Raw genomic sequence first — 24,492 nt, 5'->3', positions numbered from 1 at the left:
TAAATATAATAATAAAAATAAATAATATAATATATACTTTTTTTTATTTATTTTAACATTTTGCCACCTATTTCTGATCACATAACTCTTTTTCAGATCTACGAGGTGTTCAGCACCATCCGGGATATTGGAGCCATCGGACAAGTACATGCTGAGAACGGTGACGTCATCTATGAGGTGAGGCGGCTTTTTTCTTTTTTTGGGGGGGACATGTAACCTTTCATTGACCATTTTAACTCTTTTTACATTATTATTTTAAATTGTGGAGTAGTTTCTTTTTTTTTTTTTCTTTTTTTTTGCTTCAAAGTGGATCATTGTTAACCTCTTTATTGTGGGCAATTTTCTATTTTTGTTGCCCCTCCCCTTATTCCAAGAGTCATGACATTATTATGTTTCTGTCAACACAACCCTATCAGGTTCATTCTTTTTTTCTGGGTGTGGTTGTAGTTTACCCCTATAATGTACTGATTTTGTTTTTTTTAATCCCTTAACCCCCAGAGCTTTTTTCGGTTTTGCTCCCCTTCTTCCCAGAGCCATAACTATTTTTTCATTTTTCCGTCAATATGGCCATGTGAGGGCTTGTTTTTTGCGGGACGAGTTGTACTTTTGAAAGACACCATTGGGTTTACCATGTCGTGTACTAGAAAACAGGAAAAAAAATTCCAAGTGCGGTGAAATTGCAAAAAAAAAATGCAAACCCACATTTGTTTTTTGCTTGGCTTTTTTTCTAGGTTCACTAAATGCTAAAACAGTCTTGTCATTATGATTCTCCAGGTCATTACGAGTTCATAGACACCAAACATGTCTAGGTTATTTTTTATCTAAGTGGTGAAAAAAAAAAATCCTAACTTTGTTTAAAAAAAAAAAAAAAAAAAAAAAAAAAAATTTCGCCATTTTCCGATACCCGTACTGTCTTCATTTTTCGTGATCTCAGGTTGGGTGAGGGCTCATTTTTTGCGGGTCAGGCTGACATTTTTAATGATACCAATTTTGTGCAGATACGTTCTTTTGATCGCCCGTTATTCCATTTTAATGCAATGTCGCGGCGACCAAAAAAACGTAATTCTGGCGTTTTGAGTTTTTCTCTCACTACTCCGTTTAGCGATCAGGTTAATCCTTTTTTTATTGATAGATCGGGCGATTCTGAACCCGGCGATACCAAATATGTGTGTTTGTGATTTTTTTTTTTTTTTTTATCTTATTTTGAAAGGAGGGTGATTTAGATTTTATATTTTTTTAAAAACTTTTTTTTTTTTTTAAACTTTTGGCATGCTTCAATAGTCTCCATGGGAGGCTAAAAGCTGCCACAACCCAATCGGCTCTTCTATATACAGGCGATGATCAGATCGCCTCTATGTACTAGAATTACTCACTTGCTATGAGCGCAGACCACTGGGTGGCGCTCACAGCATGCCGTTACTGACAGCCATAGAGGTCTCCAGGAGACCTGTAGCTGTCATGCCAACTAACTGGTGACCCACGATCACGTTGACCTGGTCACCGCTGAGCGTATTTCCGTCGCGATTCCTGGAAGCACTTGTTAAATGCTGCAGTCAGCGTTTGACAGTGGAATTTAATGGGTTAATAGCCGCGGGTGGATCACGATTCCACCCGAAGCTATGGCGAGCACATAGCAGTTGTTCAAAACAGCTGACATGTCCCGGCAAAAGATGTGGGCTCAGCACCCGATCCCACATCAAAGGGAGGGAGTCCGACATCGGCGTATATGCACGCCCGCTGTCAGAAAGTTGCTGAGGTCTATTTTTTACAGTACAAATTGCCCACCAACCTGATTTTCCAGCTTGTTACAATGTAAAACCATACCAAACTTAACGGTGTACGCCCATCTCCAAGATCCTGTCCCAATATTTCTAGATGTAGAAATAGTATTATCTGTTAACTCCAATTAGAAATGTAGTACAGTTCTTCTGATTCGCTATTGCCTCTTTCCTCATGTGCAGGCATTGCAGGATCGTAGGTAGTCATGGTTATGAACACTAGCAACTAGCGAACTGTCACTATATCAGTGGTCGTTACCATGGATACCTAAGGTCCTGCACGCGAGGAAAGAGACAGAAAATCAGAAGAACTATACCACATTGCTAATTGGAGATATTTGTTAGTATTATTATTATACCTACTAGATATTTTGATATGATCTTGGAGATGAAAAGGCACTTTTTTAATTTTTTTTTTTTTGTTTTTGTGTTGGTGCTCTTAAAAATTCCCCCCCCCAAAAAAAAAGTGTTGTGTAACCATTTTAAAGGACCTATAACCTTTTTTGTTCTGTTAATGGACCTGTAAAATGGCTTGATTTTTGCACTGCGAGCTATAATAAATAATACCGTATGCACTCCAGTATAAGTCCCCCCCCCCCTAATTTTGCCACAAAAAGCTGGGAAAACTCATTGACTCGAGTATAAGTCTAGGGTGGAAAATGCAGCAGCTACTGGTAAATTTAAAAAATAAAAATAGATACCAATAAAAGTAAAATTAATTGAGACATCAGTAAGTTAAATGTTTTTGAATATCCAGATTGAATCAGGAACCCCATATAATGCTCCATACAGTTCGTGATGGCCCCATAAGATGCTCCATACAAAATACACCACATACAATGCTGCCCAAAGGTTAATAATGCCCCATAAGATGCTCCATAGATTATGCCCATATGCTGCTCCATAAAGGTTATGGCCCCATATGCTGCCCCCATAAAATGCTCCATACATTATACCCCTATATGCTGCCTCCATAAGATGCTCCATAGATTATGCCCCTATGTGCTGACCCCATAAGATGCTCCATAGATTATGCCCCCATATGCTGCCCCCATAAGATGCTCCATAGATTATGCCCCTATATGCTGCCCCCATAAGATGCTCCATAGATTATACCCCTATATGCTGCTCCCATAAGATGCTCCATACATTATGCCCCCATATGCTGCCCCCATAAGATGCTCCATAGATTATGCCCCTATATGCTGCCCCCATAAGATGCTCCATAGATTATACCCCTATATGCTGCTCCCATAAGATGCTCCATAGATTATACCCCTATATGCTGCTCCCATAAGATGCTCCATACATTATGCCCCTATATGCTGCTCCCATAAGATGCTCCATACATTATGCCCCCATAAGATGCTCCATTCATTTTGCCCCCACGTGCTGCCGCTGCTGCATTTAAAAATAAAAAAAAATGACATACTCACCTCTCCGTCGCTGGGGCCAGGTGCCGCTGCTTGCTGCTGTCTGGCACGTCATCTGTCAGTGACTTCAGACTGCAGGGGGCGCGGCGCGCACTGACACGTCACCGCACCCTCTGCTGTCTGAACGTCACTGACAGATGATGTGCCAGACAGCAGCAAGCAGCGATGGACCCGGACAGGTGAGTATCGCTATACTTACCGGTTCTAGCACGGTCTCTGCAGCCCGCAGCTTCTCCGCGATCTCCCTTCCTGCCTTCAGCGGTCACGTGGTACCACTCATTACACCTCATGAATATGCGCATATTCATGAGTGTAATGAGCGGTACCATGAGATCGCAGAGAAGCTGGGTGCTGCAGAGACTGTGCCAGGACCGGTATGTTTGACCTGACATTCCCACCAAATTCCCCAAAAAAAGGGCTGAAAATCTCGTCGTATATACGGTATATATTATTATTTTTTTTAATTAGTTTTTACTTATTTTATTTTTGCCTGATGATGCTGGTGTACTGAGAGTGTCTGTATAATCCTGATATTACAATAAACCTTTTCTAAGTCCGGCTCTGGGTTTTGTGTGGATTTTGCACCGGATATTGCTGGGCTCGATCCTCTTGCCTCCATTTTCTTCTCATTTCTGTTGATCCCTGGAGTGACATCTGTCATAGTTAGAGCATTGTTGCTGTGTCTAGTTTTCCTTTATTATTTTTCCCAGGGATTGTCTTCCTCAGGAGCAGGACCTACACTATCCTCCACAGTTGACACTCGGCCATATTATGAGCCTATTCTCCTCACATTTAATTCCCCTAAAAAGTAATTAAAAAAAATAACATTTGGCTCCGATGATCTCCTCTGTAGTATCTGCCTTTCCAAAGTTGACTACAATCTATATCATTGTTGCAGGTTGAATTGACTGCTGCATTAGCTTTGTGGCGCAGCCAACACCCCTGTCCTGCCCCAGCCCTGCGGATGTAGCAACAGCCCTGTGCATAACCAACGCCCCCATCCCAGCCGAACAGGCATAGAACAGCCCTGTGCATAACCAGTGCCCCCATCCCACCCCAGTTCAACAGGCATAGAACAGCCCTGTGCATAACCAGTGCCCCCATCCCACCCCAGTTCAACAGGCATAGAATAGTCCTGTGCATAACCAAGGCCCCCATCCCACCCCAGTTCAACAGGCATAGAACAGCCCTGTGCATAGCCAACGCCTCCATCCCACCCCAGTTCAACAGGCATAGAACAGCCCTGTGCATAGCCAACGCCTCCATCCCACCCCAGTTCAACAGGCATAGAACAGCCCTGTGCATAGCCAACGCCTCCATCCCACCCCAGTTCAACAGGCATAGAACAGCCCTGTGCATAACCAACGCCCCCATCCCACCCCAGTTCAACAGGCATAGAACAGCCCTGTGCATAGCCAACGCCTCCATCCCACCCCAGTTCAACAGGCATAGAACAGCCCTGTGCATAGCCAACGCCTCCATCCCACTCCAGTTCAACAGGCATAGAACAGCCCTGTGCATAGCCAACGCCTCCATCCCACCCCAGTTCAACAGGCATAGAACAGCCCTGTGCATAGCCAACGCCCCCATCCCACCCCAGTTCAACAGGCATAGAACAGCCCTGTGCATAGCCAACACCTCCATCCCACCCAAGCCCAACAGACATAGAACAGCCCTGTTTGCATAGCCAATCCCCCTCTAGCTCGCGGGAGTAACAACAACCCTGTAAGCATAGCCAACTCCCCATCCCGCCCCAGCCGTGGGGTATAGCCAACACCCCCATCCTTACTCAACCCCGCAGGTATAACAGCTGGCATAGCTAACACCCCAGCCCCGCAGGCGTTGCAACAGCTCCATATGCATAGCTTAACGCCCCCATCCTGTTCCAACTGTGCGGGCGTAGCAACAGCCCTGTAACAAGCATAGCCAAGCCCCCCCCAGCCATGCCGACGTAGCAACAGCCCCGTTGGCATAGCCAACACCCCAATCCCGCCCCAGCTGTGCAGGCATAGCAACAGCCCCGTGGGCATAGCCATCACCCCCATCCCGCCCCAGCTGTGCAGGCATAGCAACAGCCCCGTGGGCGTAGCCATCTCCCCCATCCCGCCCCAGCTGTGCAGGCATAGCAACAGCCCCGTGGGCATAGCCAACACTCCCGTCCCGTGTCAGCCGTGCAGGTGTAGCATCAGTCCCATGGGCAATGCCCCCCATCCCTCCCCAGCCCTGCAGGAATAGCAACAGTAACGTGGGCATAGCCAACATCCCCATCCCGCCTCAGCCCCGTAATAAGCATAGCCAACGCCCCCATCCACCTCAGCCCCACAGGCGTAGCATCAGCTCCTTAAGAAGCATAGCCAAGCCCCCCCCAGCCATGCTGATGTAGCAACAGCCCCGTGGGCATAGCCAACGCCCCCATCCCACCCCAGGCCCACGGGAGTAGCAATAGCCTAAGCTTCCTGCCTCATCCACGTGGGCATCGCCTACGCCCCGTCCTGTCGCAGCCCTACCCGCTTTGTCAAAGCTGGGCAAAAAAGGCATGAGAACACCAAAAGTTAAAAAATGTTATCTCCCTAAATGATCCAACTTTTGGATGCTTTTTTTACGCCACCGTAACAGCTTTGATGAATCTGGTCCTATGAGTCTAAAAGAAGCTCCAGTGGCCAATGTGAAAAGTGAAAGATGAATCGTTTTTTGATTTTTAATAAATATTTAAAAAATACATGAAATGCAAAAACCTGATTAAACAATAGCCATTTTCTGAAGATAGATTCTCATTAGGGTTTGTAAATCTACCCAGTGCATAGAGCACATACATCAACACAACGTGACACTTGTTTTTTGTATTTTTTTTTTTTTTATTTTACTTTTTAATCCTTTTCTGAAAATAAAACAATATAAAAAAATTTGGATTGTTTTCTGATTCTGTAAATTATTTAGATGGCCTATATGTAGGTTCAGCTCTGCCACATACACCTGCATTTATTTTACAGTTTTGTTTTGTTATTCCAGGAACAACTGAGGATCTTAGAACAAGGAATCACCGGCCCCGAGGGCCATGTCCTGAGCCGACCAGAAGAGGTGAGTGTATTCTTACCTGTAGGCCTCGGTGTGCTGGATGTGGTGACTTATGACATTGGGGCAGTTACACACACAACTCTCTGAAGAACTACAGGTCCATGCGTCACATTAGTCCCTGCCCATTCATAGCCTATGATCCTGTGTAATAAAGGCCTATTGCAGGACCCTTCTTTTATGATCATCTATAGATAATTAGGGTTCAATTAAGTAAATTCCTTTAAAGTAAATGTGTCATCAGAAAATGACCTATTTTTTTAACCCTTTACAATTAGATTTTATTCCTGATTTTTATTTTTTTTTTTTTTTCAAGACACATGGCCTGTTGAGAAATAGAAAGTACAACCTGCGCTACTAATAAGAACAAATGCAACATAAAACATGTCAGACGTCTTCCGACATCAGAGCAGAACAGGAAAATCATAGTGTTGAACCTGGTGCAATATTGGATAGGAAAGGGTAAAATCAGGGTTAAATCGCCAGTCGCATTGTCATCATAGGCAGGATTACAATGAAAGGTAACACATATATATAGTAGGGAACAGGGGAATGCATCATTCACAATTGGTGATATTACAGCTCGCCTCCTTCCAAAAAAATGTCTTATTTCCCTTCTATATACAGTAGATAACACAGGATCCGCCATTCACAATAGGTGATGTCACAGCTCACATCTTCCTCCTGTACAATGTCTGATAACACCTCTATATACAGTAGATAACACAGGATACCCCATTCACAATAGGTGATGTCACAGCTCACCTCCTCCTCCTGTACAATGACTGATAACACCTCTATATACAGTAAACAACACAGGATTTGCCATTTACAATAGGTGATGTCACAGCTCACCTCTTCCTCCTGTACAATGTCCGATAACACCTCTATATACAGTAGATTACACATGATCCACCATTCACAATAGGTGAGGTTACAGCTCACTTTCTCCCCCTTCCTCCAGAATGACCTTTTCCCAAATTAGAGCAGGCTCAGTTTTTTACTTTTACACAAGTAAAAAGTTCCCACAGTAAATAGTACTTTAAATTATGTGACCAGTGTGCACAATTTTTAATGTTTTATTTTTGGTGTAGAAAAAATTATGAAATTTGTAAAAGAAAAAAAACCAAACCTGATTAAAATAATCGGTAATTTCCTGATAACGCATTTCCTTTTAAAAGATATGTTCTACTTGGGATAGTCTCTTTTGACAGAAGCACCGTGATCTGATCACACCGATCCCTCATTGATCAACTGTAATCTGTAAGATAACCCAGAAGAAATGTTTAATTTTCCTACAGCGTCGCCGCTGGAGGTTTCAGGAATTACACAATTTCTATAGAAGTAAGTGATCCGCACAATTCTGTGGATATGCTGGGTCCTCCATAAGAAGCGGATGGTTCTAGCGGCAGAATATTGCAATCTGTTTATAGTCTGGGGGAAAAGGGGTTATCAGTCATTGTGAATGTGGCGTTCCCCTTTAATTGATGCATGTGAGGGTTTTTTGGTGAGGTTCAGAAATGATAATTGGTGTGATTTTTCTATTGATTGCACATCTATTAGCTGTGTATAGAAATGCTCCCAGTGTGGCTGACGGTTCCCATCCCTGTATAGGTGGAGGCAGAAGCCGTCAATCGCTCCATCACCATCGCCAACCAGACGAACTGTCCGCTCTATGTCACCAAGGTGATGAGCAAGAGCTCCGCCGAAGTGATCGCACAATCCAGGAAAAAAGGTGAGTCCCGAGTACAACTACTGCAGGTCCTACCCTTGGAAGTTATGAGAATGGGGTCTTAAAGACCCTGGGGTGAATGAAGCGGTAGTGAGCATGTGCGACCACTGCTCCATCCACTGGCTATAGAAGTGGTGGTCGCACATGCTCATTACCGCTCCATTCACACAGAGAGGGAATACATCATCAGACAATGACAAATATTGTTTTGTGTTTTTATTTTTTTTTTTAATTTTTATCATTTTTTTTTTCTTTTCATATCTCCAATCTGTATTAAAAATAAAAATGACAAATCTTGCAATTTTCACACTGTTTTTAGATTTTAACTTCCTATAAATTTCAGGAAATTCACATGTACAGTAGCCCCAATGAACAGTAGTACGTGATCCTATTTTTTTTTTGGATTTGAAGCATCTAATGAGCGTGTGCAAAAGTCATTGTGACAGGAAAAGGAGGAGGTGAGCTGTAATAGCACCTATTCTGATTGGTGGATCCTGTGTTATGAGCTGTGTAGAGGTGTGATCAGTCATTGTAAATGCCGAGTCTGATGATAAGGAGCCTGCTGAAAACTCTTCCTGAAAGGACAATGACACTGAATAATACAATAGCCCCAATGGACAGTGTAAAAATTGCAAGATTGCAAACGTATATATATATTTTTAATACAGACTGATATATAAAAACATTGACAAAATTATTTCAAAAATACATGTAACATAAGATCCTGATTTAAATAGTTGGCCATTTTCTGATAACATTCCCTTTAAAGTTTTTGCTATGTAATCTGACAATGGTATGATGCAGGGACCCTGATTCCGGCGATGTATCATTTAATTTACTGGGTACAGCAATAACAATTTTCTCTGCTGCTAATCTAGCAGAGCTCAGAATGCTGAGCTGTGTATAACCCCGCCCACACCACTGATTGGCTGCTTTCTGTCAATATATAAAAAGCAGCCAGTCAGTGGTGGGGGTGTGGTTAGACTGAGGCTCTAGACACCTAGTACTGTAGTGATAATCTCCAGCCGAGAAAATGCTGATTGTATTGAAAAAGCAAAACACAGCCTAGTAAGTGACATATCACTGGAATCAGGGTCTCTGCGCGTACATTGTGCTGCTTTCTCATTACGTAGCAACAACCCACTGACAGATTCCTTTTAAAAGTGGCATAATTAATGCAGGAAGTGATATTCTTTCATTTAGCCATATTAGAGGAAGTGCTGCATAGTGTCCATCCATTTCTATGTAGGGAGTAGCACTGCCTCACCCAGACCCTGATGTCACAGGATCACCTTAATGCCGTAATGTTCACATCAGCCCGTTTTATTCCCTGGTGACAGGCGCGGTTGTCTATGGGGAGCCAGTCACTGCAAGTTTGGGTACGGACGGCTCCCACTACTGGAGCAAAAACTGGGCAAAAGCTGCGGCCTTTGTCACATCTCCGCCTCTGAGCCCCGATCCTAGTACTCCTGATTTTCTCAACTCCCTCCTAGCCTGGTGAGTGCCGCTTTCTGCGGAAGAATAGTCCTGCCGTGTCCTATAATACAAGGAAATGTCGTATTTAACGTGTTGTCCTCTGTGGATGAGCATTTTGAGTAAGCGGTTCTCCGTGAGGCCGGGGTCGCACGTGCGAGAAAGTAGTGTCCCAATACCCGTCACTGCCGCCGGCACTCGGACCGGAGCGCACAGCTGCATAGAAATACATGTAGCCGCACATTACGGTCCTGAGTGCTGGCGGAAGTGCCAGGTATTGAGGCGCGAAACTCGTGCAAGTTTCTCGCAGTGTGACCCCGGCCTTACTTGTGGAGTTTTGATGGAGGATGGCGGTGTTGAGGTCACACAACAGTTTATGAAACATTACATCCATTGGCCAACAAATGTCAGCATTGTGAGCCTGGATCAGATGTTTATAACCCTGCCTCTGATAAGGATCCTGCTGAAAACTTCCTGAAAAGACAGCATGTATAAGTCTAAAATAATCCTGGTTTCAAAAACTGACCGTCACATCCAAGCATAAACATTGTGTGAACAGGTGCTTAACCTAGAGTCACCAACTCATATACACTCAAAAAAAAAAAAAAAGGAAGCACTCTGTAGCGCCATAACATGCAAACATGAAATATGAAAAATGAATTGCATTACTGCATTAGAAATATGAAAAATTGAGAAAGTTTAGCGCATAAAGTGGCCAATTTTATGTGTACCTGGAAGCCACGATAAGGCGTTTCTCGTTTTCCAGGACCCTATCTGGGCCAATGCTCACTTAGACTAAAGTCTCCATCTGAATGGGAACTTATGTAAATCCTCTGTTTAGACTGAAGCCTATATCTCTGTGGAGCGGTAGTGGCCCTGCTTTGATTAAAAACACCTGCGGCTATGAGGTGGAGTGCTCAGTCAGAAGGTTAATGAATACAGATTTCAAAAACTGACCGTCACATCCAAGCATAAGCATGTAATGGCGCTACAGTGTGCTTCTTTTTTTGTTTGAAGTGTATATGAGTTGGTGACTCTAGGTTAAGCACCTGTTCACACTATGCTTATACTTGGATGTGACGGTCAGTTTTTGAAATGTGTATTCATTAACCTTCTGACTGAGCACTCCACCTGTTAGCTGCAGGCGTTTTTAATTAAAGCAGGGCCACTACCGCTCCACAGAGATATAGGCTTCAGTCTAAACAGAGGGTTTGTATATAGGTTCGCATTCAGATGATGACTTCAGTCTAAGTGAGGATTGGCATAGATAGGGTCCTGGAAAACGAGAAGTGCCTTACCGTGGCTTCCAGGTACACATAAAATTGGCCACTTTTATGCGCTAAGCTTTCTCAATTTTTCATACTTCTAATGCAGTGATGCAATTCATTTTTCATATTTCATGTTTGCATGCTATGGCGCTACAGGGTGCTTCCTTTTTTGTTTGAATTTTAAAATAATCCTGGTGGCCAGTGGAAAAATTACAAGATTTCAATTTTGATTTTTAATACAGATCGTATATAACAAAAGAATCACAAAATATAATACATATTTTTTTAATGTACAGAGGGCGAAATTAAGTATTTCATACACTACTGATTTAGCTTTATCTTAGGTACACTTCAACTGTGAGAGACAAAATCTAAAAATAAAAATCCAGAAAATCACATTGTATAATTTTTCCATAATTAATTTGCATGTTATTGCATAAAATAAGTATTTGGTACAATAGAAAAACAGAACTTAATATTTGGTGCAGAAACCGTTGTTTGCAATTACAGAGGTGAGATGTTTCCTGTAGATCCTGACCACATTTTCACACACTGCAGCAAGGATTTCTGCCCACTCCTCCATACAGATCTTCTCCAGATCTTTCAGGTTTCCGGGCTGTTGCTGTTCAACATTGAGTTTCGGCTCCCTCCTATTGGGTTTAGGTCTGGAGACTGGCTAGGCCACTCCAGGACCTTGAAATGCTTCTGTCATGGTTAGGACAAGGTTAATGTCCTGTTCTCACAGGGTTAACTTTTGCCGGCCTCTCTTTGGATCTGGGAGGGGTATTTTTACTCACTCCAGACTACCATTCTCTGTCAGCTATACTGTTATTCTGGCTGTGTGTCTGACCGACCCCTCTGGTGTGAGTGTATTGCATTGCTTGTTTGATTCCCGTCTATGACCCGGTCTGTCCTCTCACTCTGAACTCCGTCTCACGTTTTAGGTACTATTGTCTTCTCCGGTTCTGACCTCCTGGCTTGGCTATTGTTACTCCGCTACAGTTTGTCCCTATTGTACCGTCTATTGCCCGTTCTGGTTTTCTGATCTATCCGCTCTGTCTAACCCTTTGGTACTCTCCTGCTATCTCGTGCATTGACCCCGGCTTGATCTGGTTTCCGCCCCTGTCTATGCCCCTTGGTAACCTGTCCCGTAGTTACCTTTCTAGGAGTTTCCCTGCAGCTCCTAGCTCTGTGGCGCTTAGGCCACACCCCCAGCAGTCACATGCTTCAGGTCCTGATACTTTGAAGCATGCATTGTCACCGCTGCTGCCCTGCTCCACAGGTATCTTTGAGCATTGTTTTTGTACTCAGGACACGCGCACTGGCTCAGTGAGCGAGTGCAGTGCGGTGTTCCTGACATTATAGCTGACCATTTCAGTTCTTTTTTTTTTTTTTTTTTTTCTTCTCTGAAAGGGAGCAAAAAAAAAAAAGTGTTATCCTCATGGATCCCATACAAGCTTTGGCTGATCAGGTCAAGCACCTGACCCAAATGTTCCACAAACTTAATGTGGAACAGCGCACGATGACCCAGGTTGTTACTGTGCAGGGGGCTGTCGATGCAGGGGCTTCGAGTTCTGGGGGTAGAGATGTGTCATTGGCATCCCCCGAATCTCCGGACAAATTGCCAGACCCTTTCTCAGAGGATAAAAAGGAGTTCAGGTCTTTCAGAGAAGGATGCAAGCTTTTTTTTTTTCTCTAAGGCCCCGCTCCTCCGGGGATGAGTTCCAGAGGGTGGGGGTCATTATTTCCCTACTTCGGGGGGGCTCCACAGGCATGGGCTTTCTCTCTCTTCTTCTGCTCCTGAATGTATGTCTGTGAATTTGTTCTTTGAGGCTCTGGGGCACATTTATGATGAGCCTAATAGTGTGTCTGGCAGAGGATATGGTGATGAGTGTGACACGGGGGAGACACTCCGCTGAATGGTTCTGCTCAGAGTTTAGACGTTGGACGTCTGAAGTATCCTGGAACGACGCTGCCCTGAGAGGGTTGTTTTGCAGGGGCCTGTCTGACCGTCTGCAGGACGCTCTGGCATTACATCTGCCTCCTGATACCCTGGAGGACGCCATGATGCAGGCGGTCCGTATGGACCGGAGACTCCGTGCTAGAGGAATGATGCAACAAGAGTCTCCCTTGTACCCCAAATTGTGTGACACTGCACCTGTATCTGAGCCCATGGAGGTTGGGTCAGTCTCGGTTAAGGAGAAAGAGAGAAGGCACCGTAGAGACAACCTACTATGCTTTTACTGTGGAGCCTCTGGACATTGGAAAAGGAATTGCCCCTCCTGCCCTTCTTCAGAGAAACCATCAGAGAAACGACTGAGTCTGGGCAACAATCGAGGAGGTTGTCCAGACTCCCAGGTACATTTTTTCTCACGTATCAAAATGGTGCTCCAGGTTGAATTGGAAATTGCTGGCGGTCCTGTTATGACCACCGCCTTTGTCGACTGTGGGTTCCTCCAATAATCTGATTGATGCCCAAGTTGTGACTCTTAATAAGATATGGACAGTCAGGTTAAAAGACCCTGTTAAAATTGTGGCTGTGGATTCATCCCCTCTTACCCGGGATGGAATTTGTTTTATGTCTGAAGTTTTTTCTATGAAAGTGGGTTCCACTCATGTGGAGAATTTAAGTTGTTTCATTATGAATAATCTGCCTGCAGGACTGGTATTGGGAATGCCCTGGTTGCAACGCCACAATCCTCTTATTGATTGGGTGAAGGGGGAGATCACCCGATGGGGATGTAATGATGTTGATCTGTGTTGTAACCCGGTTCCTTTTGTCAATCCGATAAAATCTGTATCTGTGTCATCTGTCGGTCTGGAGGGTATTCCCGAGTACCTGAGAGACTTTAAAGATGTGTTTTCCGAAAACGAGGCTGAGGCGCTCCCACCACATAGACCATATGATTGTGCTATCGATTTAGTACCTGGAGCCAAATTACCCAAGGCTCGTTTGTTTAATTTGTCCGGGCCTGAGCGGCAAGCTATGAAAGAGTACATTAAAGAAAGCCTTCGCAAGGAGCATATTCGGCCCTCGGTCTCACCCGTGGCAGCAGGGTTTTTCTTTGTAAAGAAAAAAGATAGTGGGTTGCGACCGTGCCTCGACTTTCGAGAACTGAACAAAATTACTGTTAAGAACACGTACCCTCTCCCGTTGATTCCTGATCAATGCAATCGACTCACGGGGGCCAAATGGTTTTCTAAGCCCGATCTACGAGGGGCTTATAACCTTATAAGGATCCGGGAGGGGGACGAATGGAAAACAGCGTTCCTGACAACTGAGGGGCTGTTTGAAAACCTGGTTATGCCCTTCGGCCTCACTAATGCTCCTGCGGTTTTTCAGAACTTTATTAATGTTGTTTTTTCTGACTTGATTGGACGTTACGTAGTCATTTACCTGGATGACATCTTGATTTACTCTGAGGACAGTCAGTCACACTTGCATCATCTGCGTTCGGTGCTTATGAGACTCCGGGAGAACCATTTATATGCTAAGCTGGAGAAGTGCTCATTTTTTATGCAAGAGCTATCTTTTCTGGGTGTAATTGTATCCGGGGAGGGATTCCGCATGGATCCAGGGAAGGTTCAGGCCATTACAGATTGGGTGCAGCCTCATGACCTGAAGGGGTTGCAGCGATTTCTGGGCTTCGCTAATTATTATTGGAAGTTCATTAAAGGGTTCTCGCAGGTGGTGAAACCCTTGACGGACCTCACTGTTAAAGGGGCAGATGTAAAAAATTGGTCCGTGGTCACAAAAAATTCCTTCCTGGCATTAAAGAAGTGTTTTACTACAGCCCCTGTGTTGGTACAACCCGATTCGTCAAGACCTTTTATCGTCGAGGTCGACGCTTCGGAGGTGGGGGCAGTATTGTCACAGGGCCCCTCTACCCTGACTAACCTCAAACCCTGTGCCTTTTTCTCTAAGAAGTTCTCTTCGGCTGAGAGAAACTATGATGTCGGTAACAGGGAATTGTTAGCAGTTAAATTGGCCTTCGAAGAATGGAGGCATTTTTTGGAGGGGGCCGCTCATCCCATTACGGTCATCACTGATCATAAAAACCTGGCCTATATCGAGTCTGCTAAGAGATTGACCCCCAGACAGGCTCGGTGGGCACTTTTTTTTTTTTTTTTCTCGATTTCATTTTACCATCATGTTCCGACCAGGGTCTAAAAATGTAAAGGTGGATGCCTTATCCCGAAGTTTTGATTCTGTGTCCCCTCCAGAACCTCCTTCCTCTATTCTTCAACCGGGAGTGGTTGTAGCCGAAATCTTCTCTGAGTTACAGAGAAAGATTCTGGAAGCACAAGCTCCCAGGAATAAACCCCCAGGTAAATTGTTTGTACCCGAACAATTCCGTCCCACTCTCCTTCAAGAATTTCATGACTCTATGTTAAGTGCACACCCTGGTATTGCAGCTACCCGGGGGGCAGTAGCTTAGGGGTTTTTGGTGGCCCTCTATGGGTACTGATATAAAAAGGTTTTTGAATACTTGTGGGGTGTGCGCGCGCTCTAAAAGCTCTCAGGTCCGGCTGGCCGGGGAATTGGTGCCTTTGCCAATTCCGGATAAACCATGGACACACCTGTCCATGGACTTTATCACTAATCTTCCAGCTTCCAAGGGCAACTCAGTGGTATGGGTAGTGGTTGATAGATTTTCTAAGCAAGCCCACTTTGTGCCATTACCTGCATTACCATCTGCTGAAACCTTGACCCGCTTGTTTATACAGCACATTGTTCGACTGCATGGAGTGCCTGTGAATGTGGTGTCGGACAGGGGTGTGCAATTTGTGGCCAGGTTTTGGAGAGCGTTTTGTATGAAGTTGGGGGTCACGTTGTCATTCTCCTCTGCCTATCACCCGGAATCCAACGGACAAACTGAACGCACCAACCAGTCATTGGAGAAAATAGAGTCTATGCTAATTTACAAAAATATCAAATTTTATTAGTCATAGAAAAATGACAAGATGTACATACATGCAAAAAGATAACACTAATTGAATGAGCAGACTGTGTAAAAAGAGGGTACATACACAATAGAAGTGACCCAAATATCAGGAAATGTAGCTAAAGTGGGCTGCTATCACAATGGGCACATGCGGGACAAAGTAATAATGCCTCTGTACTCAAAAAATCTCACATGAACTTGGATAGTCCCAAAAGTAACAATCATGATGTTATATCTAAGTGTTCAGGGCTCTCTCAAATGTAATCCAGATGAAAAAAATAAGAGTACATCAGCCAAAAATTATCACATGTGTTAAGAGAGCACCGGACACCGAGACACCTCATGAAACTAGGACATCACAATTGACTGTGAAAAAGATTGGCAGCACAGTTGAAATAGTTCAATCAGCAATAGCTTCCTGAGGAAGGTTAATACATCGAAACGTACGTCGGGGTTTGTTTCTCCTGCGCTCACATTTGGAAGCATGACGGGTAATTATTCATTTATGATGTACTATTGCTGATTGAACTATTCCAACTGTGCTGCCAATCTTTTTCACAGTCAATTGTGATGTCCTAGTTTCATGAGGTGTCTCGGTGTCCGGTGCTCTCTTAACACATGTGATAATTTTTGGCTGATGTACTCTTATTATTTTCATCTGGATTACATTTGAGAGAGCCCTGAACACTTACGGTAGATATAACATCATGATTGTTACTTTTGGGACTATCCAAGTTCATGTGAGATTTTTTGAGTACAGAGGCATTATTACTTTGTCCCGCATGTGCCCATTGTGATAGCAGCCCACTTTAGCTACATTTCAGGATATTTGGGTCACTTCTGTTGTGTATGTACCCTCTTTTTACACAGTCTGCTCATTCAATTAGTGTTATCTTTTTGCATGTATGTACATTTTGTCATTTTTCTATGACTAATAAAATTTGATATTTTTGTAATTTAGCATAGACTCTATTTTCTCCGTTTTTGCTAGCATTTATTTGGGAGTCGCTGCTGTTATGCAGTCTTGCTCTTTTTATGAAGCATGGTAATTACCCATTAGTAAGTTATTTATTATGTTTTGGAGATTTGTTATATAACCAGTCATTGGAGCAGATTCTGAGATGCCTGGCCTCCTCCAGACAGGAAGACTGGTGTGAGGTATTACCCATGGCAGAATTTGCATTCAACTGTCGGATTAATCAGTCTACCGGAAAGTCTCCCTTTCAGGTCAATTATGGGTTTGTTCCGCAGTTTGGGGAATTTTCCCGTATGGATTCGGATTGCCCTGGTGCCGAGGGGATGGTACAACAATTAAAAACCCTCTGGAAGGAGGTGCAGGGGAACATCTCCAAAATCCAGAAGAAGTTCAAACATTTTGCAGACAGGAGGAGGGGGGTGGTTCCTGCGTTGACAGTGGGGGAAAAAGTCTGGTTGTCCACCCGTAACATCAAACTTAAAATACCCTCTATGAAGTTGGGCCCCAAATTTATTGGCCCATACAAAATTGTAGAGGTGATCAACCCGGTGGCATACAGATTACAGTTGCCCGCCTCCTTCAAAATCTCTAATGTCTTCCACAGGTCCCTATTAAAACCTGTGGGGACAGTTAGAGAAGATCCCTCATCTGTGGCTCCACCAGTGTTGGTAGAGGGTCAACTGGAGTACGAGGTAGGGCGCATCGTTGATTCGCGGTGGGTGCGCTGGAGACTTCAGTACCTTATCCATTGGAAGGGATATTCCGTTGAGGATCGGTCGTGGGTTCCGGCCAGTTCGGTGCACGCTGATCGACTGGTGCGAGCTTTTCATGCCAGATACCCTGAGAAACCTGGGGGTCCAGTGGCCCCCCATTAAGAGGGGGGTACTGTCATGGTTAGGACATGGTTAATGTTCTGTTCTCACAGGGTTAACTTTTGCCGGCCTCTCTTTGGATCTGGGAGGGGTATTTATACTCACTCCAGACTAGCATTCTCTGTCAGCTATACTGTTATTCTGGCTGTGTGTCTGACCGACCCCCCTGGTGTGCGTGTACTGCATTGCTTGTTTGATTCCCGTATATGACCCAGCCTGTCCCCTCACTCTGAACTCTGTCTCACGTTTTAGGTACTATTGTCTTCTCTGGTTCTGACCTCCTGGCTTGGCTATTGTTACTCCGTTACAGTTTGTCCCTATTGTACCGTCTATTGCCCGTTCTGGTTTTCTGACCTATTGCTACGTCCTGACTATCCGCTCTGTCTAACCCTTTGGTACTGTCCTGCTATCTCGTGCATTGACCCCAGCTTGATCTGGTTTCCGCCCCTGTCTATGCCCCTTGGTAACATGTCCCGTTGTTACCTTTCTAGGAGTTTCCCTGCAGCTCCTAGCTCTGTGGAGCTTAGGCCACGCCCCCAGCAGTCATGTCCTTCAGGTCCTGATAGTTTGAAGCACGCATCGTCACCGCTGCTGCCCTGCTCCACAGGTATCTTTGAGCACGTTTTTTTGTACTCAGGACATGCGCTCTGGCTCAGTGAGCGAGTGTAGTGCGGTGTTCCTGACAGCTTCTTACGGAGCCACTCCTTAGTTTCCCTGGCTGTGTGTTTCGAGTCATTATCTTGCTGGAAGACCCAGCCACGACCCATCTTCAATGCTCTTACCGAGGGAAGGAGGTTGTTGGCCAAAATATCGCGATACATGACCCCATTCATCCTCCCTTCAATATGGTGCAGTCGTCCTGTGCCCTTTGCAGGAAAGCACCCCTAAAGTATGTTTCCCCCGCCATGATTCACAGGAGGGACAGTGTTCTTGGGTCTGTACTCATCCTTCTTTTTCCTCCAAACACAGCGAGTGGAGTTGATACCAAAAATTTCTATTTTGGTCTCATCTGACCACAGGACCTTCTCCCATGCCTCCTCTGGATCATCCAGTTGGTCATTTGCGAACTTCAAACGGGGCTGGACATGTTCTGTTGTGTTCCCTGCAGGAAGTTAATCCATATCAGTGTAGTTTGAAACTAATGGTAATGTTTGAGACTGTGGTCCTAGCGCTTTTCAGGTCATTGACCAGGTCCTCCCGTGTAGTTCTGAGTGGATTCCTGATGTTTCTCAGAATCATCCTTACCCCATGATGCGGGATCCTGCATGGAGCCCCAGACCGAGGAAGATTGACAGTAATCTTGTGTTTCTTCTATTTTCTAATAATTTTGCCAACAGTTGTCTTCTCACTAAGCTGCTTACCCATTGTCCTGTAGTCTATCCCAGCTTTGTGCAAGTCTACAATTTTTTTCCCCTGGTGTCCTTAGACAGCTCTTTTGTCTTGGCCATGGTGGAGAGGTTGGAGTGTGATTGAGTGTGTGGACAGGTGTCTTTTATACAGGTAACGAGTTCAAACAGGTGCAATTAATACAGGTAATGAGTGCAGAGTAGGAGGCTTCTTACAGAAAAACTAACAGGTCTGTGAGAGCCAGTAGGAGGCTTCTTACAGAAAAACTAACAGGTCTGTGAGAGCCAGAATTCTTGCTGGCTGGTAAGTGATCAAATACTTATTTCAATGCAATAAAATTCAAATTAATTATGTAAAAATCATACAGTGTGATTTTCTGGTTTTTATTTTTAGATTCGGTCTCACAGTTGCAGTGTACCTACGATAAAAATTACAGACCTCTCCATTCTTTGCAGCTGGGAAAACTTGCAAAATCGGCAGTGTATCAAATACTTATTGTCCCTGCTGTACATACAACACAAAAACTTGATTTAAACAATAGGTAATTTTCTGACAACACATTCCCTTTAAATGTGCTTTTTTTTTATTTTATACTCTATTGCTGTAAACCATTTAAAAAAAAAAAAAAAATCTTGCAATTTTCTCGCTAACCACTAAGGCTAATGTTAGACTTCTGGAAGAAGCCTATAGTCCATAAAGTAATCTACTATATAATCGTCTTATTCTGTCTGTAACCGAAATCCCGCCTTTATGACTGGTCGCGGCCGCTAGGCCACGAGCAATCAGCGACAGGCGCAGCTGTTTGTAACGGTAAGCCTCGCCTGTCGCTGATTGGTCGCGGCCAATCAGCGACAGGCGCAGTCGGGCGCAGCGCTCAATGTGCGGATGCTACCAAGGGTCCGGAGGAGAGGAGACTGTCCTCCAGGCCCTGGGTAGCATAATATCTTTAACAAACCTATCTGTTTCATATGTAAATTTAAAACAGAAACAAGCACAATGTACAAACAGCGTATGAAATTATTTTATTCCACATGGAAAATTTCTTTAAAAATATCATAAATTACAAAGATGAATTATACAAGCCAAAATAACCTCTATGGGGGGACAAAAAGACTATGAAATACTTAAAAATATGTGATTATGCATATGCAAAAACAAACTGGTACTGGCCCTTTAATTGTAGCCATTATGAATTAATAATAGCATCATGAACAATTGCATTAAAGCCTAGCAAGCCATAGCCAATGCATATGAATAATGAAAAACACTCTCAATGTGTTTCCTCACTACCAGTGCTCAGTCACCGCATTATAATTATATTAGTAACTCACATATAAAGTTTCCTGTGCCACGTCCCTCACCCCGATGCGCGTTTCGTCCTCTTCATCAGGGGTAGCATAAACCTGTAAAAAATAGAATTAAAATAAAAAATAGTGATATACTCACCTTCCGACGGCCCCCGATCTCCGCTCCACGTGCCCGGCACCTTCCGGTCCCAGTAATGCTTTGCGCGAAGGGCTGGAGATGACGCGAGAGCATGACGTCATCAGCAGTATTTCGCGCAAAGCATTACTGGGACCGGAAGATGCCGGGGCGTGTGGAGTGGAGATCGGGGGCTATTGGAAGGTGAGTATATCACTATTTTTTATTTTAAGAGACTCTAGAATACCCGATGCGATAGAATAGGGCCACCATCTAGTTGCAATATAAGTGAGAGTGCACAGAACGAGCCTAAAACATCTTAAGTGTTACTCCAATTTAGTCAAAAATATTTATATAAATTTAGTGCAGTGGAATTCACAAAATTAGAACAATAATAAAGAGATTAAGATGTATTATAATTAAAAATACCATACTTCAACTGGAACCCCCAGATGAAGTAGGGTTGAAACGCGCGTCGTGGTGTGAGGTGGTAACATATCTCTTCTAATTGTAATTAACTTTGTGGATATACATATGTGCCTATAACATACCTGGTATAATTACTCCTTCATAGTATTAGGCCACGATCACATGTTCAATATTTTGAATCAAGTATTTGTAAGCTAAAACCCGGAGTGGGTAATAAATCCAGAAGTGGTGACGTGTTTCTATTATACTTTTCCTCTGATTGCTCCTCTTCTGGTTTTGGCTTACAAAAACTGAAGTAAAATACTGACTGTGTGAACGTGGCCTTATGATATCCGGTGGCTACCCGTAATATTGTTTTCTTGTCTTATTTTGTGTCTCCCGTCGTCCTCCCCTTGCTTTCAGTGTTTCCTGATTTTTAACTATTAACTTATAGTTTTCATTTTTATTGCATCATTTTGTATCTCAATAAAACATGTACTGTTTGCATACATTTGTCTGATTAAATTGGAGTAATCCTTATGTGAAATTTTAATATTAGACTTCTACTACATTTTCTCCACGTGGATATTAGTAGCAATAGACTGACTCAGACCCTATTTGTTTGTATCCGAGTACTGGGCCTGCTCTAATCTGGACGTTGTGAAGGGAGGGAACGTGCGTGAGCTGTAACTTCACCTGTTGGTGGATTTAGTGTTAAAAAAAAAAAATATATATATATATATATATATATATATATATATATATATATATATATATATATATATATATTATCTGTAATTTTTACTATGGTCTGTGATGGTAATGAGTCTCCTGAAAAGTCTTCTGTACATAACAGAGAAGTATAAGGGTCTGTTGACTTAGATTACTCTTCTTTAAAGAGGTTTAGTTCAAATGAGTACTAATTGTTTTTTTTGTTTCCCAGCGGTGACCTGCAGGTTTGCGGGAGCGCACATTGCACTTTTAACACGGCTCAGAAAGCTGTTGGAAAAGACAATTTTACAATAATTCCAGAAGGGACCAATGGAGCTGAAGAGAGGATGAGCATCGTGTGGGATCGAGCTGTGGTGGGTATTCATATATGCCAAAGGTTTGACTGTCATAATAATAAAGCAAAGAGAGCAGAAGGTGACATTGGGTGATTTTCTGTAGTAAAAATGGGGGACCTTTCCTCTTTCTTGTACTCCTCCAGATTCCGTTCCTAAATTTTGTCTCATCCTAATGTGCTCCACTTTTAATATACAAATTGCCCAAAAAATGCACCCACAAGCTGAGACTTTCAACCCTTTTTTGCCTTTTCTGCTTGAATGTGAGTTCTAAGCAGAAAATAAGAATATTGGTGCAAAATAGACCAGCTAGCAGGTTTAGTTAACTAGGACTATACAGTCTAAAAATGATCCAAATATATTAACAGCTTGAGACTGTTAAATAAATGTGCCTCATTTTTAGACTGCCTGGTCAATATTTGCCGTCTCTAAGAGTAAATGTTCATCATTACTTATTGAAAGGTTGACCAAAATAACATTTAAAAGGGGTTGTCCCAACTTCTTAAATGGCTTTGCAACTTGCGTATAAAAACAAAAAACTTTCATATTTACCTATTATTAAAAATCCTATACCTTAAAGGGAATCTGTCACCCCGTTTTCGGCCTATAAGCTGCGGCCGCCGCCATCAGGGGCTTATCTACAGCATTCTGTAATGCTGTAGATAAGCCCCTATGTAACCTGACAGATAAAAACGAGTTAGATTATACTCACCCCGGGGTCCGGTCCGGCGCCTCCCATCATCTAGCGATGACGTCCTCCTTCTTACTTCTGCCGCGGCTCCTGCGCAGGCGTACTTTATCTGTCCTGTTGAGGGCAGAGTAAATTACTGCAGGCGCAGGGAAAGGTCAGAGAGGTTTGGCGCCTGCGCACTGCAGTACTCTGCTCTGCCCTCATCAGGGCAGAGAAAGTACGCCTGCGCAGGAGCCGCGGCAGAAGAAAGAAGGAGGGAGGCATCGCTAGAAGATGGGAGGCGCCGGACCGGACCGCGACACCCATCAGACAGGACCCCCGGGTGAGTATAATCTAACGTTTTTCTTCTCTTTCAGGTTACATCAGGGGCTTTTCTACAGCATTACAGAATGCTGTAGATAAGCCCAATGGCGGTGGCCGCAGCTTATAGACCGAAGATGGGGTGACAGATTCCCTTTAATGCTCTTTGCCTAAGCTAATGGCCACCTCTACATTCTATCGGCGGTGACCAGTCTCCTTGGCCGTGAAGGCAGACTGTCAATCAGAACAACGTTGGCAGTCAAGCTTAGTCGACAGATCAGCTTGGAAGAGTAAGAGCTGTTCTGTTCACGTGGAGCAGCTGTATCGCCGACAGGAGCAGTCACTGACCTCTCTGAACCGGTGCTGGGTAAAACAGGCAGGTAGCTGCCTCTGTTACCAACTACCTGCCTGTTAATTTTTAGGCTCAGAGTAAAAAAAATATAATGGTCCTGGACAACCCCTTTAGGAAAATAGTTGGCCCTGATCCATCATTACCTTTGCGCCTGTTTTTAGTTAGTTCATGATACAGTTTGCGCCTTTTTTGAAGTCTATTATATATGCGCTCCTCTGTTTTTTTTTTTTTTTTATTTTATTTTTAGGGTGAGTTTTTAATGTTTTGATATGTTTTCAGCTGATTGATCAACTGCGACTTTTTAAAAAGTCGCAAAATTTGGCGCAACTCTACACCGGCCGGCCCCTGGTATAGTTTTATGCATGTCTCTTCAAAAAAAAATTGACATTTTGAAAAAAAAAAAAAAAAAGACTTTTTTGCTCTTGAGCAATGTGGGCCATTTTGATAAATTTAGTGCAATAAACGTCAGTGAATACCACGATAGAAAAAGAAAAATTACCTAAGAAAAACCCCACAAATGATGAATTGGGGGCCCTTGAGTTCCACTATCTTGTCATTCATCTTGAAAGTGCAAAGAATGATGAAAAGAGACAGACAAGTGTACTTAAAAGAAAAAAATGTGAGAATTGCCATTAATGCTTAAAGGGTTGTCCTGCCTTGGGGCTCGAGTCTGCAGTCACTCTGTGATTCCTCGCATCGTGCATACCTGTGCACTGTGAGAATTCTCCATGGCCGGGAGCTGGTGGTCATGTGACCACAAGAATGCGATTTTCATACTTCTGGCCACATTCCGACTAGACTTGTTCGGCCTTGTTCGATTCAATTGCATTAAGAGAGGCCATGCACGTCTAGTCGGAATGTGACTGTATGTATGTATGCAAATCGAGATTGTGGTTACGTTCCCGCTCTGTTTCCGGTGCTGGAGAATTGTATGGTGCACGCTGTGAGGAGTCACAAGTCTTGACCCCCCCCCCCCAAACCTGAACAACCCCTTTAATAATTGTATGCTGTGTTATGAGCACCTCCCTAAATACCCCCCCACCCCCAAGATTTCTTATTATCGATTCACTGTTACTCTTGTTCCAACCAGGGCTGTGGAGTCGGTAAGCCACAGTTGCGACTCTGACTCCGACTCCTGGATTTTATCAGGCTCTGACTCCGACTCCGGCTCCGACTCCGACTCCTTCATAAATGGCCAATTCATAACAACAAATTTACTGTTGTAAAATATTAAACATCGTGCTAATTCAGTTTCTCACCATCATATAAGTAATCAGACCACTTAGAGCAAAAACTACATTTATTAGAATACAATTAGAATATAGCAAATAACTTATAAACTTTCTCTCTCACCCATG

At 43.7% G+C, this 24,492-nt stretch overlaps 1 protein-coding gene across 2 annotated transcripts in view; it reads left to right on the top strand.

Annotated features, from left to right (window-relative positions):
• DPYSL2 (dihydropyrimidinase like 2) overlaps nucleotides 1-24,492 on the top strand; it is a 115,879-nt gene that overhangs the window by 72,282 nt on the left and 19,105 nt on the right. For both annotated transcript variants that reach the window (XM_073557138.1, XM_073557139.1), the window contains exons 6-10: nucleotides 97-177; nucleotides 6,221-6,289; nucleotides 7,898-8,018; nucleotides 9,356-9,512; nucleotides 21,671-21,812. In XM_073557138.1, the coding sequence (XP_073413239.1) occupies nucleotides 97-177; nucleotides 6,221-6,289; nucleotides 7,898-8,018; nucleotides 9,356-9,512; nucleotides 21,671-21,812 (570 nt within the window). The remainder of the gene's footprint in view (nucleotides 1-96; nucleotides 178-6,220; nucleotides 6,290-7,897; nucleotides 8,019-9,355; nucleotides 9,513-21,670; nucleotides 21,813-24,492) is intronic.

Source organism: Dendrobates tinctorius, unplaced genomic scaffold, assembly GCF_039654945.1.
Source record: "Dendrobates tinctorius isolate UK_male_01 unplaced genomic scaffold, ASM3965494v1 ptg000245l, whole genome shotgun sequence".
NCBI lineage: Eukaryota > Metazoa > Chordata > Amphibia > Anura > Dendrobatidae > Dendrobates > Dendrobates tinctorius.
This window is presented reverse-complemented; position numbering and strand designations above follow the sequence as displayed.